The sequence below is a fragment of the Aquila chrysaetos genome, chromosome 4 (genome assembly GCF_900496995.4).
Source record: "Aquila chrysaetos chrysaetos chromosome 4, bAquChr1.4, whole genome shotgun sequence".
NCBI lineage: Eukaryota > Metazoa > Chordata > Aves > Accipitriformes > Accipitridae > Aquila > Aquila chrysaetos.
In genome coordinates this window covers 50,205,077-50,221,261 of record NC_044007.1, presented here as the reverse complement: position 1 = coordinate 50,221,261, position 16,185 = coordinate 50,205,077, and the positions used below count along the sequence as shown (strand labels likewise).

The 16,185-nt window shown below is 42.9% G+C and overlaps 1 protein-coding gene and 1 long non-coding RNA gene across 6 annotated transcripts in view; one reads left to right on the top strand and one right to left on the bottom strand.

Annotated features, from left to right (window-relative positions):
- The window catches only part of CHST9 (carbohydrate sulfotransferase 9), a 96,232-nt gene extending 84,122 nt beyond the window's left edge, over positions 1 to 12,110 (bottom strand). The window contains exons 1-4 of one of the 5 annotated variants that reach the window (XM_030012571.1): positions 11,920 to 12,110; positions 11,081 to 11,226; positions 6,342 to 6,401; positions 4,130 to 4,338 (exon numbers count right to left, since the gene is read on the bottom strand). In XM_030012571.1, the coding sequence (XP_029868431.1) occupies positions 4,130 to 4,229 (100 nt within the window). In that variant the 5' untranslated portion in view covers positions 4,230 to 4,338; positions 6,342 to 6,401; positions 11,081 to 11,226; positions 11,920 to 12,110. Of the gene's footprint in view, positions 1 to 4,129; positions 4,339 to 6,341; positions 6,402 to 9,075; positions 9,299 to 11,080; positions 11,792 to 11,919 lie in introns of those variants that run through there. The other 4 variants (XM_030012574.1, XM_030012570.2, XM_030012572.1 and 1 more) reach the window with 4 other exon arrangements.
- A 61-nt stretch (positions 12,111 to 12,171) lies between these two features.
- Positions 12,172 to 15,111, top strand: LOC115340414. The gene is made up of 3 exons (XR_003923049.1): positions 12,172 to 12,304; positions 13,161 to 13,275; positions 13,873 to 15,111. It is a non-coding gene; the product is annotated as an uncharacterized LOC115340414 (long non-coding RNA).
- The last annotated feature ends 1,074 nt before the right edge of the window (positions 15,112 to 16,185 follow it).

The window sequence follows — 16,185 nt, the reverse complement described above, 5'->3', positions numbered from 1 at the left end:
AAAAAAACCCAACACACAACAAAACACTACACAAGCCCAGCATACAGATCTATTCACAAAGATATTCGCAGATTATTTTGTACCAATCAGTCACACTAAATCATACCAGCCCCCCCCCCAAAGAAGAGTTTTAAAGTACAAAATTAGAATCCCTAACTTAAAACTCCAGTTCACATCCATAACATATCAGGATTAAAATGCAAGTGTCCATTGCTCCCCACACCCCCCTAATTTATGTGATTCATTGTATAAAACTCAACATCAACTCTGAAAGACCAGCAGTTTGCTTCCCCTGTATAAGATTAACAGTGCTGGAAATGACTAAGCATGTAATAAATAGTAATACCTTTTTAATCAGTGCCACATTATTTGATGCTTTCACTGAAGAATGCAAGACCGTATGGAGAACTGTCAAGTAAAGCTGCAGGATTTAGTTGAATTCACATCAAGCTTCATTTACATATATGAATTTATAAATTAATATATTTATATATGGAGAACTTGAAGTGCTCCATATACATTATATTATCAATGTTGACATCAATTAGTTTTCAGCCAGATAAAGTCTGTATGTGTTAACACTCACGTTGGACTGTTCTCAACAACTCTATTCCCCGCTACTCCACTGAGGTGAATTGAAGACACCCAACACAAGGGCTCTTCTACATCTAAGTAAGGATATATCATCCTGTCTTTATACACTCCATGCACAGAGCCAAACCAAGAAACTCGCCTGTTCTCTCAGTCTGCTAACGTCTCTGAAAAGCCATCAGAGAGGACTACCATGTAGGTAGCAGCTGTTTCTTAGACATCTCTAAATGAAAGATTTTCTCTTTTTTTAAGGTATAGGGATGATGAACATGACGAGAAATAATCTGAAGAGTCCAAGCACAGTGGGAGAGAGCAGAAGACATGGCTGTGCTGAGAGATGCATCTAGCTGCTGAGCCTGCAGGTGCATCTGACATAGACCGACAGGATGAAAGATTAGTGAAGGTGTTCCTGTGCTGGATAAATTTGATTGGTGAGGTAAGTTTGCAAAAGTAAATCAGAAAAAAACATGCTTAGAGAAGATCAGGTCTAGAGGAAAATAAGACAAACGGGGGAATCAAATCACAGTTGAGATCTCAGAGATGTGAAGAGCAAGTAGAAAGAAGAGAAAAAAGAGAAGTCAAACTATGAAAGAAAAGTGGCATTAGGTCTAGTGTGAAAAGTTATGAACAGCAAGAAAGAGAAAAGGTGGCAATGAGAATGGAGACTATGAAAGTAAATAGTCTGACTTTAATATAGCAGTATAGACAAATACTAATAAGGAGCAGGGTATTATCATACAATTTTCCAATTCCCCACAAAATCTACTTCTGACTGGGAATCATTCACATCACAGCTAGGAGAGCCTGAGAAATAACTGTGAACATTACAAACAACAATCTAGTAAAATGCAGTATCTCTTCCAGTGATTGTGATTTACAAAGGCTCCAAGTCAGATATTCAGAAGAATGGGGTGGTAAGCAGCAGCACCTCACTGGTGCAAAACAGATACTTTCCTAAACTCAAACACAGCCAACTTTCCATCCTTCAGCAACCAAATGCAAACATGAATGTTGTAGGTCTTGAGCAGGGCACCGTGGAAGATAAAAATAGTGCTGCCAACAACAAACACTTGTCTCTACAGGCTGATAGCACGGCAGTTGAGAAGCACGAGGTGCACTTTCCATTTCTTAATAGAACATCAAATCACATGCTCAGCCACTTGCAGATTAAAACTAACTGTCTTACAGCTGTGCAACTAGTGATATAATTAAAGGAGCACATAAAATCCTTGTAAAGATACTTGTCAGTTTGGGATTCTCCAGACACAGCTCATCCCCAAGAAAGCCACAATGCACAACACATGGCAATATGAAAAACACAGCAGAAGAGAAAAAAAGGAGTGCAAAATGCCCATAACTAAACTAAAGTATATTATGAATATGCAAATACATTTTATTTCGTATCAATTCATAAGCAGCATACAGGGGGAGAACATTAGAAAACTGAGCTGAAGAAGGTTTAGAGGAAATACAGGTGTTTGAAATAAAAAAGAATGGCTCTCTACATGTTAAATTGGAAGAGGCAAGAGCAGACACCAAAGACTTATTTTCTCCATGCTCTTTCCAACGTGTATGACCTAGTGACTGTAGAGAATGCCAAAATTCATTTTTTGGATCTTGCTGAAGTGCTGTCACAACAGCAGTCCAGTGAGATAAAAGGGCACTCAAAACTGCAGTCACACTTTAAGCTCACTAACCATTCTGTTATTCTCTGATAGTTTCCATTTTATTACGGAAATGTTTTCACATGGAAATGACTTATGTGTACAAAGAGAAACCTCTCTCCTGAAGATGATTATGGCAATACATCAAAGAAAACCCCAAAGAAAGCATCTGCTTGCCCAAAAGAACACAGTATGTTCTAATTCACCCTTTATTATATTTTTCCTGTTTCTTTTTAATGGTAGATAGATACAGACAAAAGAAAGGAGTGGAAAAAACACAGTGAGAAATAGCAACAAGGAGCACTGCAAGGAAAGAAGTTAATTACAGCACAAGAAAAGATGCAAGGAATGTGAAGAATGTCAGCAAGTAAATAAATCAATAATCTACAGTCATCATCTACATTCCTGAACTACCTTGAAAGCAAGGGTATCTGCCCTTAACATTCCTTACAACAGCAGACATTTGCAAGGAAGACTCCCCCCCAGCGCACCCTGTTTCTGCCAGCACCCTTGTGTCAACAGCTGATTACAAAGGAACCTTTCTGAAGGGGGCCTATACTACCTCTTTAACAGTTTTGTTAATACAAGCTTGTAAATACCGTGGACCACACCAGAAACATTAACAAGACGAAATTAATGTTGTGATCATTGCACTTAGTTGAACAAAACCTCAAGGTCATTGTCAAACAATTGCAGGAATGATGCACCAGATTCCCCCCTCACCACTGCTCTCTAAAATATACTGAAGCCTAGCAGCTCATACAGAATAAAAGCACAGATCAATAAAGCCAGAACATTAATGCGGTTTTACAGATGTGTTTCTTCACAATGGTATCAGCATACTATAAGGAAGGAGTTTTACAGAGGAAATGGAAGCTAAGGAATAGAGACAAGAGGACATAAAAGTCAGGACTTCTTAACAAGTTGGGAACATTCCGTACTGTTAATGGGGAAAAAACCCTAAAAAGTAAACAAACAAAAAACCTCAAAACCCCTAAACAAGTATACAACTAAAATCAAGGATATGTCACCAAGTAACATGGCACAACAGAAGGGGAACTGCAGAGCAAAACAGTGGGTGTTACGGACGTTACTGACATCCACCCTGTACACATTTCGGGGGGGGGTTACTTCAGACTAACTCCAGACTGGTGCTGTGAACTGAGCATCCACTAGAGGTTGAGGTAAATAGCCTGGTTTAGTTTCATCCATAAAGGAATCTAGATCAACCTGTGGTGCAAACCAAAATATGGTAAACAGGGAACAGAAATTCAACTCAGAAGTCTAATCCTGAGCCAATGCTAAGACAGATTTACCCAAAGTTGCAATATGACTCTGGTGCTGTATGTAAAAAAAGTCTTCTAAGTCCAGTATCTAACTCCATCTCAAAAAAAAAAAAAAAAAAAACCAAACAAAAAACAACCCAAAAATGGGGTAGGATGATTCCACATGAGCATTGTTGCTTAGAGGACCACTTTTGTCCATAAGACATAGCAGTAATTCTCCAAAAATTGCTTTGCCACGCAGAATATAATGTACAAAACCCACAGAAAATCGTCATACAGAATTATTTCTAAACTGGACTTGCTTGGCTTCACGCATACACAATATGCTTTTGCAACACTTGCTTTTGCAAATGAAGCTGATACAATACGATTAGGTAGCTGGGGGCATCTTTTTGTGTGATTCAAGAAATTTCTTAATACTTACATGAAGTGTAGCAATTAAAACCAGTCTGTTTTCAGTGCCATTCTACTGCCAAATGGGGGGACTCCCCCCAACTGTCCACATGTATTCAACGGACTTTACAGTCATCTTTTAAATAATGGATGCAATTACATTAAAAAAAAAGGAAGAGAGAAAACCTACTGCACCTGTATGTTGTTCTTCAATCCAAGCTTGCAGATACATGAAGAGGAGTAGACCAGCTACTCCAAACATCAGTAGAGACACAAAGACTTGTCTTAGGTTCATGACCCTATCAGGAGGCTACTTTTCAGCTTTCAGAAGGACGCATGGCTCACTTTTCTGAAGTTTTCAGCGTGCCTGCATCTTCTTCAGTATCTTCCCCTGAGACACGGACCTGGAATAACAAGAGATAGAGCTAGTTCTCGTGTCACATTTTTATTCTTCACCAGAGACTGTGTAAACAGCATACTGTACACAAGCTGGAGCTCTTACAAGCCGTTACTTTCAACGCCTAGATTTCTGTTCACGATCTCAACAATCTTTCTACCCCTGGATGAGCTTCAAGCAGAAGTGTTTCTCAAAGCGGCTGCAGACACCATTCCACCTCCATGCTGCCGGCCATCGCCCACTGCCCGGCTCTCACACCAGTACACCACTGCCCACCAACCATCACAGCTGAGATGCTACAGCAGCAGCTGGAGGCCCCCCCTGAGGCAGCCGGGCTGCACCCCGCTGCTGCCAGCCCCCTGCGATGGGCAACCCAGTGCCTCTGCTTCTGGACCGCCCGACCCTTGTTTAGCCCTGGAAGGATGCCTGCAGTCCCCCTGCCCTGCAACGCAACAGCTCCACTTGTAGTGCCTCGGTATCAGTTCAGCCTACGCTTCGGGGAGTCATACTCTGACGTTCACCCTCAAACATGAATCCAAGTTGAGTTTTGCAGGGTTAGGGAATGTCAGCAGAAGACGGTATCAGTAACACAGCAGAGAGGGAATTAATGGATCATCTTGTTAATCAGCTATTTTGCAACACATGAAGGACTTGTCAAGATCCTAGTTCTTGCCACTAAGTTCAATGGAAATGGGATCAAGTGTAAAACCTTACCAAAAAGATTACTTCCTTGCACAGCAGAGGGCCCAGAAAAAGGAATTTACCTGATGCCCTGCACCTGCCACAAAGGGGCCATAAAATTCAGTTTGTAACAACAGAAGACACTGTGGATCATAAAAAAGCCAGCTCCTTAACCTGAATCAGAACACGTTCACTTTGAAAGCACGTTACTAGAAGCTGATGAGCAGCTGTTGAAACTGGCCTGCACAGCAAAAGAAAAAGTGTTAAAATTCAACACAATGGACACTCTTGTAAGCGCGTATCTGATGGAAGTGCCTGGTAAACTGCCGCAAAGAACGCAAAGAAAAACTCAGGCTTTCAAAGGAAGACAGCCCACTGAAAAATATTTGAGAGAGAAATCTATTAAAAGAATAGAGCTAAAGTACATGTGCATCCAAATAAACAGAAAAAGAAAATGCAGGCATTTAACAGTTATTCTGAAACGTACAAGTACTGCGTGTTCCTCAAGTTTGTATTTTTAAATAACTCAGCACTGTTACATCTATAATTGCTGAGTTTCTAAAAACACACATACACATAAGGCTTAGCAGGAACTCCCATTAAAAATAGCTGTTGAATTAACACAGTAACTACGTTAGAATGAGAGAAAAGATTTCAAGAACAACAAAACTGTGTTCAGAACTTTACAGAATTTTTTTCCAATTCCGTGCCATTAAAACTGTACACTTCACTGAAGCATAAACTTGCCTGCGAGTATGTAAACCAGAGTTTAAATATTAATCTTTTTATATGTAATTGTTCCGTAGAAGACAGACAGCTAGACATTAACGGAATGTAAATGTTCTGTCTGAAGTCTTTTTTGTATGGGTCATGAACTATCTGGTTCAAACCTGAAACATGGAAGGAAGGTGAGTAGGTGCTTTATTCCATCTAGTTTTCTCTGCCTTGATCCTGCAGAGATGGAATTTCCTACGTGTTATATATATGTACCTGTTTGCAGCTATTGTGATGATGCACAGGATTGGAAGGAAGCAGTGAAGATTGGGCAAAACCAAAGAAAATGCTTGGGGAATTCTCTGTGAAATGCCTTTTGCAAGGGTGTTAGCTGTTACCACTTGCACCTTTTCCTACAGTGCCCTCAGCATTCTCAGACTTGCAATCTTCCTTATCTACGCTAAAAGGTTTACTTAGGTCTTTGCACCTAACTTCAGTCCTGCAGCAAATGCACTGTTTGCATGTCTTCAGAAATCACTCTGCTGAGGAGACAGAAGTTTCCCAGCATAAGCAATGCTTCAAGAACTATTAGTCGAAGTACCAACGAATACAAACCTCTTCTGTTTTCCCCCATACAAAAGATGTGTTGATCATGCAACAGGACACTGACAGCATCTGGATTAGAAAAAAAAAAAGCCAAATAAATAAGACATGAAGGTCTGAATGAGTATTTTTGAAAGAAATGAATTAAATTGCAGGTACTAGAAAGCAGTAATCAGTTTCTTTTGGAAAAGTTGTTGGGGATTCATAACTGCCTCTCATAATAAAAAAAGCGAGCAATCCAGACGCACACAATGAATAGTGGCATGGTTCCAAATAAGCCCGCTTTTGTGGTTTTGTCACTTGTTTCCATCTCTGACTGCACAAGACTGTCGCATTTTTAGCCCTCCTTTCTGAAAACCAGTATCCTTGAGTGGGCAAGAAAAGCTTTCTCAAGCCACATGGATGATGCTGAAAGCAAAGTATCTCACACCCCATCTCCATTGACATTTCTAACACGTGTAGGCTGGCACTGCTGCTCTCTCCAGCCCCTTGCTCTCATCATCCCTGACTGTCCAGCTCTTGCCACCACCACAAGGGCTTACGCACCTGCACAGTAACATTCAGAAAGCTCATCCAGCTAAAAACTGCTCCAGAAAGAAGGCATGGAGGCCTTACTGCCAAAGGAAGTCAGGAAATACTGGTTTAATCAAATTACAGCCCACAAAGGCTTTACTCAAGGAATAATGCTGATGGTTTTTCCTTTACCAATACCAGCCATCACACGCATTCATGATGCATGATGGCACAGGATATATAGCTGACCTTGCCCAAACACCATCATGGTTGCATGCAGCACCATCTACAAGCCCTGCACCATCACCTTTTGGATGCACAGTAAAATCAGGAGCACGTCCAAGCAATTTAATCTGTGAATAAGAACACAGATGTTTTTCTACTAGGGTAGTTTCAGTTTTGAGTGGATAAAAACAGCAGTTCAAGGTGCATTTTTTTTTTTTTTTTCAAACACACCCTAAAGCCAATTTACTCCACCATCACAGTCACTACAATTATCTTTGTATCAAGAGTTGTCAAGCTGCTTGCAATTAGTTTAATTTATTTAAATTTAATTTATATGAAACTATTCTTTGTTTATGTGTTGGCTCAGTTTTAAGATTATTTTTAAACAAGAGTAACATTATTTTTAATTAAGACTACCTATTTTAGCACAGGTTAAACTCTAAATACATCAAACCCATCCAAAATCTGAAGCTATTTTGCTACCTTATAAGATTTTTAAAGGCTTTTCAGCTTGAATAAGTAGTTTTATTTATTTAACATAGTGATTTGTAACCCACATACGAAAAAATGATAGCGACATTAAAAAAAGTCTGTCTAGGAGTCTTCTAGTAGAACTTGAAAAATGGCTGCACAACACTGACAAATTTGCTCCTTTAGTATTAAAAAGCAACAGTCATGGATAACACTCTCTAGCATCCTGGCAAAGAGGAAATACCTGCAAATATTCTTTAATCAAGATGAATGCTCTCTTGTGGCTGTGAAGAAAGAGCCACCAAGCAATTACTTACAACCTAAGTATTTTCAAAAGAGATCAGCTGTATCAAGACAGAGGTTCAGCATCCCCAGTTAAGCTGTAAATCTTTCTTTGCTCCCAGTCCTGGGCAACATGGCTTCACTGGGTGATAGCTTGACCATCCTGCTGGATAGAACGCTTGCTACAGGGAAACTAATGAGGCCTAAGAAACTGCTGTGTCCCTCTCACCTACGCTGACCTCAGTTCTTTCTTTAGCCCAACCTCCCCCCCATCTCTTTTGGAAGTGTGGACCTTAATGTCCCATCTGTTTCAACTCAAGCCTTCACAGAAAATGTCATAGTGACCCACTCACCCCAAAATTTCAAGTCCTTTCGCGTATTGGAGAGAGATTACTACATATTGTTCCTATCCATCATGGAGAAACAGTTAATTTGGGAGAGAAAACCACTACATGCCTTAGATGACAACACAGGCGTCTTTGCAGCAAAAATTCAGAAACTTGACAAGTTTATAATCATTCACTTCTGAGGCCAAATTGTTTAATACCATTGTCAAATTTAAGAGTTTCAGGAATCCACATTCCACCAATGTAAAATCCTTGCATTTTTCCCGTTGTGTTTTGGGTCCGGTTCAAAGAGGCACATTCCTGTACAGGGCCAACACAAGCAATTGAAATAGCACAGCCACCCCAAAATGGGGAAGAGTGCATCTCCTGCTTTTGGCATGATTCCTCATTTCAGCACATCGTCCACCTTTCACTTCCTGGCAAGCAAATACGCCTGCAGCTGAGGAGAGGTACCTCCAGCACTCAGGTACCATTCCTGGCTTCCTCCTATTCCACACCACACAAAACCCAATGGCATCTGGTTGCAGTATGTTTGGCTAACTTAAGATTTCCTTGCCACTACTACCCTCATCATCACCTCGTTCCAAAATCAAAAACATATAAAAGCAAATCATTAGATTCCCTCAAACTATTTAGAAACCTTTCTTTTTAATTCCCCTCCACCTTTTTTCCTTCACCTGAAAAAAAAGATGATCAAGACGAATGGTTAGCCAGCAGAATACTGATGAAAAAAACAGATGCTCTTCATAATGGTCAAAGCATTCATATTACTGTGGGTTACCACAAATTCCCACCCACTCAGCATCTCCTTAGATGCAACTGAATTAATGAAAGCAAAATGAGAAAAAGGACACAGAAAGCTACTGCAACCCCACACTGTTTTTTTTCTTCCCTCCTTCCTTCCTTACCCCAAGAAGCAATACATTTTCTGATCCCTCCACTGGAGTATCACGGCAAGAAAATTTTGCACCGAGGACTGTCCTGCTGGACACTGGCCCAGGCTACTTTCAGCTCAGACAGCGGAAGGAGGAAAGGATATCTTCTCATTTCAACAGTCCCCCTCCTCCTTCACTTCTCATCTGTTAGCTTGTGTCCTACTTCACGCATAGGTGATCCTCCAGGATCACCTTTCTTTCCACTGTCCACATCTCAACTTTCTGGCTTCACAACAACTAGTGCAAGGCACAGCTCCAGCTCTTAACAATGCTTGCACAGTTCTTCATATCAGGCGGTGCTACTCTTTGTTCTGGTTTATTCCAATGGTTGCTAGGAATAAACATACAGTATTTGCCATTTTTTCTCTCCAGCAAGTTACGCTGAGCATTACGGTTGGATGAAGTCATAGTCCTTACAGAAATTTGAATTAAGTGCACAACCAGATCAAGATAACCAAACTCAGTGCTGCTGAGAAAGTTTGTAGAAACAAACAAACAAACAAAAACCCCAACACCAAACAAAAAACCAAACCAAAATTCCCATAATGTAGCCCTTCCTGTCCATAGGAATCTACTGGGTGGGTCAGGGAGGGGGGGAACAGCTAACAGTCTGGCAGGCCTCGCTCCAGGGCCTGAGTACAGACAGGGCAGTGCGGTGACGAGTTTCTCTCTCACCCCACGACAGACAGAATTTCAGTACCTGGTGCCAAAGAGGGAGATACCCAGCAGCCAGGCCCACTTGTACATCAGTCCTGCTGACACCTCAGCAACTTCTTCACCTGAAGAGCTGCTCATAAGAAGGTTGTGTCGAAGTGTAACTGAAGGCACCATCTGGCCTGCACAACTTTTATCACTGGCAATAACGGAATATTACTACTTACCAACCTTGCAAATCAAGTTAGGAGAATTTTGTTAAGAGTTCCACAAGACAAAATGAAATATTTTGGATGACATATGTAGGGATTTCTTTTCAAAGCAGAGAGCTGTTTAAACAAAGTGAGCATCCTTCACTCACCCACTGAAAATCCTGAAACAATAAAGCCCCTTTAAAAAAACAGAGCTTAAAAATTTAAAATTTCAAGAGCAGTCAGGAAATTCCAAACATCAACATCACCAAAGTAACTTCCCACCCAGCCAAACTGCACATATTTAACATTTTTCTACTTCACTCTCCCTTGTTACATAGCAGACCACAATGTTGTTATAGCAATTATGTTTTGTTATTAATGCACTTTATAGCATACAACTTGTTATACAAAATTAATAACGTGGCAAAGAAAATATGGTTTGCATTTGATTTGGCCATTTTAAAGTCTCTAGTTCCTCATTATCCTTTCAATGTATTTCCAAAGGAAAAACTCCTAATGAAGCAATGGATGTAAACAAGACTCATTTTAGTAAAGAAGCACATACTGGTATCTGATGCCCTTAAATCTTTCCATAGGAATTGTACTAGGTGACTGAAAGCAGTCCATAGCACCTGCATTGCTTCTGAGAACATGCACAAAGACAACCACTTACCTGGTCCTGCTCCTCAACCATAAATCCTACTGAACTTCCAACCGTATCAGCTTAATCCACACAGCAATGCCTCAGCCACTTGTAGGTTAATTTAAAGCTGCAGTTCTAATTATTATTCTTTATGAAGAAACAAACAAAAGCTACGCTTGTCTTAACAACATATAAATGCAGAGTTGTTTGTCCTACCCATGAGTATGTAGGTTAACACATCACCACCACGAAAAGTTTTGCTTACAGAGAACAGAGAAGACACTCCAGTACTGAAAGCGATGGGTTTGGAACTTCACCAGTTTACCAGAGTATTCAATACCAACGGTTTTGTTCTACAGCTGCAGGACGTGTCGCTTCAAAAAGGCAAAAGCAGTATTATTATTCTTCCTAACAGCTCCCACTCAGGACTGGGGGACCCTAGTGCGCCTCAGCAGACAAAGACAGGTTTGGCATGCTTAGCTCTTACCTGCCTGAAGCGCTGCTGGAAGCCAGCGAGCAGTCCCATGGAAGTCACCTGGATTGGGGGAAGTTAAACAGAAACAGGGCTCACGAGACAGCAACTTGATGGCTCTCCATCTTCTAGCCGGACTGAAGGAGGACTTTCTTCCCCCTCTTAGGACAGGGGAGATTAGGAAAAGGACCGTGTCAAAGCAAGATCTTCCCTTTTTTAAACTGGTGAAATTACACGATCTCGTTTATTGACTGCAGTGAACCGAAGTGTTATCAGCATGCCAAGTAGACTTGCAGTCTGCCCCGATCATTCACTCTACTGCTCGAAAACGCACAGGCAATATTAGCGGATTTTTTTTTTATTTTGGAGACGTGCCCTGAATTCCCGATTCCCGTTGGGTGACGACGGCGGGGTGAGGAGTCAGCAGAAAAGTTGGTCGGTCTGGGGGAGCGCTGCCTCGCTCGGTGCCGCAGCGGGGGGCTCAGCATCGCCCTCAACTTCTGGGGACGCCCCGGAGCCCCGGGCGCCCGAGACCAGCCGCAGCCCCCCTCTCCGAGCGGAGCCGACCCTCGGCGGCCGCCCCCGGGGGCGGCAGCCCCTCGCCGCGGACGCGCCGGGGCGGACGAAGCAGCGGCTCGCCCCGGGCCGTCCCCGCCTAATACGGGCGGTCCGCGGTACACGTACCGGGGCGGCCGCGCTGCCGCCCCCCCTCCCGCCGGTGAAACTCCCGGGGCCGGGCGGTGCCAGCGGGGCGCCGCTGCCTGCGGGGCCGGGGAGGAAGTCCCGCAGCAAACCCACCCACCCACCCACCCGGCCGGCCGCCCCGGGTGGGGGCCCCCGCGGCAGCCCCTCACCTGCCCGCCGCTCCCGCCGCTCCCGGCAGGCGCCTCCGCAGCGGCGCCGAGACACAAACTTTCACCGCAAAACTTTGGGGCCGGGCGGGCTGGGGAGGGGCCCCCGCCTGAACGGGACACCCTCCCCCCCGCCTCTCCCCCGGTGCCGGGCGGGTGGGTCCCCGCCGGGGCAGGTAAATACGGCGTTTGCTCGCTCGCCCGCCCGCCCCGCCGCCGTGTCTGCAAAGCCCGCGTCATTGCGCGGAGCGCCGCTGAGATTAAGCGCTTTGCGGACAGGTTTTGTTTGCTGTTACCTATCCGGAGGCAGGCTCTCCCTGTGCTAGCAAACAAATGTATCTCGGCTGCCAGGTAGAGGCGAGTCAGCTGTAATTAGCTACTAAAGCAGGTAGCGTAAAAACTTTATTGTTGTCTGTGGGAAACGGGATGACAGAGAAAAATATTTTAATTAGTGCTTATTAGCACTATGTGCCATGCAAACATTATCAGCTTATTGTGACAATAGACCAGCCATGTAGATAAATGCCATTATATCTCTTTAACGGGCACATTGCTTCGCTTACATTTCTTCAAGGAAGTCCTTGAAGAAATAGCTCTGGCCCTTGCTAAGTTGGGGTAAGTGCAGAGGAGTTCTGACTTCCCAGAGCTGTGCTCAAACCACTTCTATCCAGCTCTCCCCTTTAGGCATTTTGCTACAATGCTGTGTCCCTAGAAATACCCCAGCACTTATTTCTGAAATGCTCCCTGAGCCACACTGCCCCATCGCTCACTTGCGGCATAAGCCCTTTCTTGGAATAACGTAACGCTTCACGTTTTTACATCTTTGACCCTAACAGGTCTCAAATCGTCTCACACGCTGTTACAGCCAGCACACAGGGATCACTTCTCCAACCAGCAAAGCACAACCACCTTCGGCGTGAAGCTGAACTTCGCCAACCAGCTCAAGACAGTGTTTCAGAGCAGACAGTAGAGAGCTGTGTGCTGCTGTGATTTCCAGGGGGGTTTAACTAAGCAAAGGGTAATTACGCCGACCAGAGCTTAGGCATTGGGGCTAACACGTGTTCATTGGAAAGTGCTCCAGGATCTGTAGCAGCCATAGGCAGCCAAGACATGTGCGCAGGAGTGTTCCCTATGGACTTCCAATCCAAGCACTAAGCCATCCTGCTCCTGCTTAGTTTGGGTTGTGCAAATACGTATAGCCTCACTGTAGTGCTATGAATTTTCTCTCTTTTGTCTCACTTAAGGATCTCCCGAGTCACAGTTCATTAGAGAGGCTAGCAGCTCAGAGCAGACCCAGAGAGCAAAGATTTTTCCTTCTTTTCCTTTAAAGCCAACTATGGATCCACTTTTAAAGTTCTGGTGAGTAAAGACTATCCCTCACACCTGTAGCTTGTCTGGCTCTCTTGTAGAAATAAAATGGGAGGAAGGAGGGAGGGAAATAGGTTTAACAGCAGAACGTGCTGGTTGTTTGCTATTTCACAAGAGTTGAGCACGTTTCCCCTTTCAGATGCTATGATAACCATATGCCATAACAAAAAAATGCAACCTCATCTTTAAATTACAGATCTATTAGTCCCTGATGGCCAGTGAGATTTTGGAGAAAAACAACATGCCTACTGAATTTTAGTTTCCTGAGGTAATACACTCAGAAGATTGTAATGAAGGTCACTGAAGCTTCTAATAAGGATATACAGATTAACCTTCTGAGTGTTGTAGATTTAATTTCACTCAATACGTATATGCTGCAAACATATTTCTTCAGATTGATCTACTCAGGCTGTACCCATCAACTGATTAAAGTTATATATAACACTGAAAAGATCAGATAACTTGATTTTTTTTTCTCAGTTAAAGGAATAAATTAATTGCTTTGGGATAAAGCCAGGTCTTGTTTTACAACTTAATACCCCCCCCCCCCCCATGCATTTAGCTTATATAATACTTGTTCCACCACAGGTTCTTCCAGTGCAGAGGGTGTATTCCAGCTATGGATTAAGAATCCTTACAAGATTAAAAATTCAACATGCAGGTGAAATTAGACACTGGATTAGGAAGCTCATCAACTACGTAAATGTAATCAGCACCTTCTGAAGCCTGACATGTAGCAAAAAAGAAATGAATTACGAAAGAGTGGCGGCAGTCTGTCTGTGTCAGTGGGGTTGGTGCGGAGCCAGCGCCTGCATCAGAAACCCTATTCTTGGCAGGTTTCTGCATGTTTCCTATGACTTCTGGTAGACAAGCAGCTCAATGGTTAAAGTAGCAGAGTCATCTTCTGAAAGCCGTGAGACAGTGGCAGGGTGGTGATGCCTCCTCACAGCAACAGGAGTAGTCAGTGCAGTTAGAGAAGAAAGATAACAGGTCACGAGTTGAAACTGAAAAACCTGCCAAAAATTACAGGTCAATTTGCTGAAATAAAACCACCTTTACTCTACAATAAAACCAATTTAGGCTCTTCGAGCACGTTTTCTGTGTGGATTTTCAACTCAGCTTAGCAGCGACAGCCACGGAGGGAAGTTTGGTGTGGAGCGTAGGTCACAGTTACCCACGCTCACAACTGCTTCTCTGTGGGCTGCTAGTGCACACTGCGTAAGTCCCCTAAATCTCCTGTGGGTGCCCAAACCTTCCCCCACAAGAGGTGGGACCAAAACCACATGTGCCATTGCTGTGAGCTGTTAGGAAACTCCTCCCTCTTGCTGAACTTTCCACACAGCCCAGGTTCCCGTTTGACATTTTTCAAAGTTTATGGCAAAGCTAGCTCAGCCACCTACACAGATATACACATTTCAAGGAGTCAGAAGTTGGGATTTTTATGTTTAAAGAAAAATTTAATATGAAAACCATGACTCAAGTAGCAGCTGTGAAAAATCTGTGCCTGTTTGGCCTGATCCTTTTCCAAAGGGGAAGGATTAGACCTTCAGAAGGTTTTTTAGATAAGGCAAATTCATTCAGAGTGCCATTACCATTTACTGCAGTGAATTTTGGGACGGGTCACAATGGCACAGTTTCAGTGCTGTGTGTTGTATATCAATACAAAACTGATTAGATAAACCTTTGCTGATTGAAAGCATTTTATCATTATGAAGGTGTCTTTTGCTCCAGGGTGTAAACCATTCAGCAAGTAGTTTCATTTTATTTCCTTGAGCTTTTTTAATTTTCAGTTAATTAGCTAGAAATACACCACCTACAACATGCTCCTTTTCTCAGTTAGGAGGCTAAAATTTGCCTCTGCTAAGCATTGCTATGGGGCATTTGCTTGTTTCTTTAAAAAAAACTGCTAGAAACTTAGTATAAAATTCATTTGCTCAGTAGCTGGCATGCTGGGGTAATTATCAAAGCCTTTCTAAGCAAGTTGTGTGCTCCTTCAAAAATATTAGGCAATTCAAAGTGTCTGTTGTTCTTCAGCTATTACAAAGTTTTGGTTTTAAGAAGTCTCTAAAACCAAACCCAACTTGACTTAAACACTTCAATGAATTAACTGTGAAGCTATTTTATTCTAATGGGCTCCTGCCTCAAAAGACAGCCAAAAGAAAACAGTAGTTGCAGTCTGTTTTTTCTGAAGGTTAGTGCATTATATTACTCCAATCCTAAAATGTTCTTCAAATGGCAGCTACTACTCTGTCAAGTGCTGCAGGGCTGGAAGATGCCTCAGGATGTCCTGAAAACTGATTTTCTGAAAAAGTTAATTCATTCTGTATTTAAAAGGCTGGTGAAGGCTTCCAGTCACGGGTGTAAATGGGAAGGTTAAGATTATCTCCCCGTCTCTTACTCCCTTTGCCCTAGCACTGGGTGAACAGGGTGTGTGTATGTTCTCACGCTTTTATATGCCACATTTACATCTTAGATCAAAGTATATCCAGTTTTGCAGGCTCCATGCATGGAGGTTTTCAAGACAGGACCGGATAAAGCCCTGAGCAACCTGGCCTGACTCCATGGCTGACCCAGTCTTGTGCTGGAGGTTGGACTACAGGCTTCCTGTGATCCCATCCTATGTGAGTGGTCCTATGCGGTCTTCCTGGATAGCCCATCTAAAAATCAGGAGGTCACACGTCCACCAAAAATGTCTCATCTCACTCCAAGAATGAGATTTGAAGACTGCTACCCTACCATAGAATCACAGACCACAAATGAATGAACGAGGTCCTTAACTAGCATCAGAAGGCTTTCTGTTGAAATGTGGTTTCTAAAGCAAGGAGGAAGTTCCTCTGAAAGCCTTCATCACTTTCATGAGAAAATTCCAAAAGAGGTCTGTTTTCCAGGTCTTTTGAACAG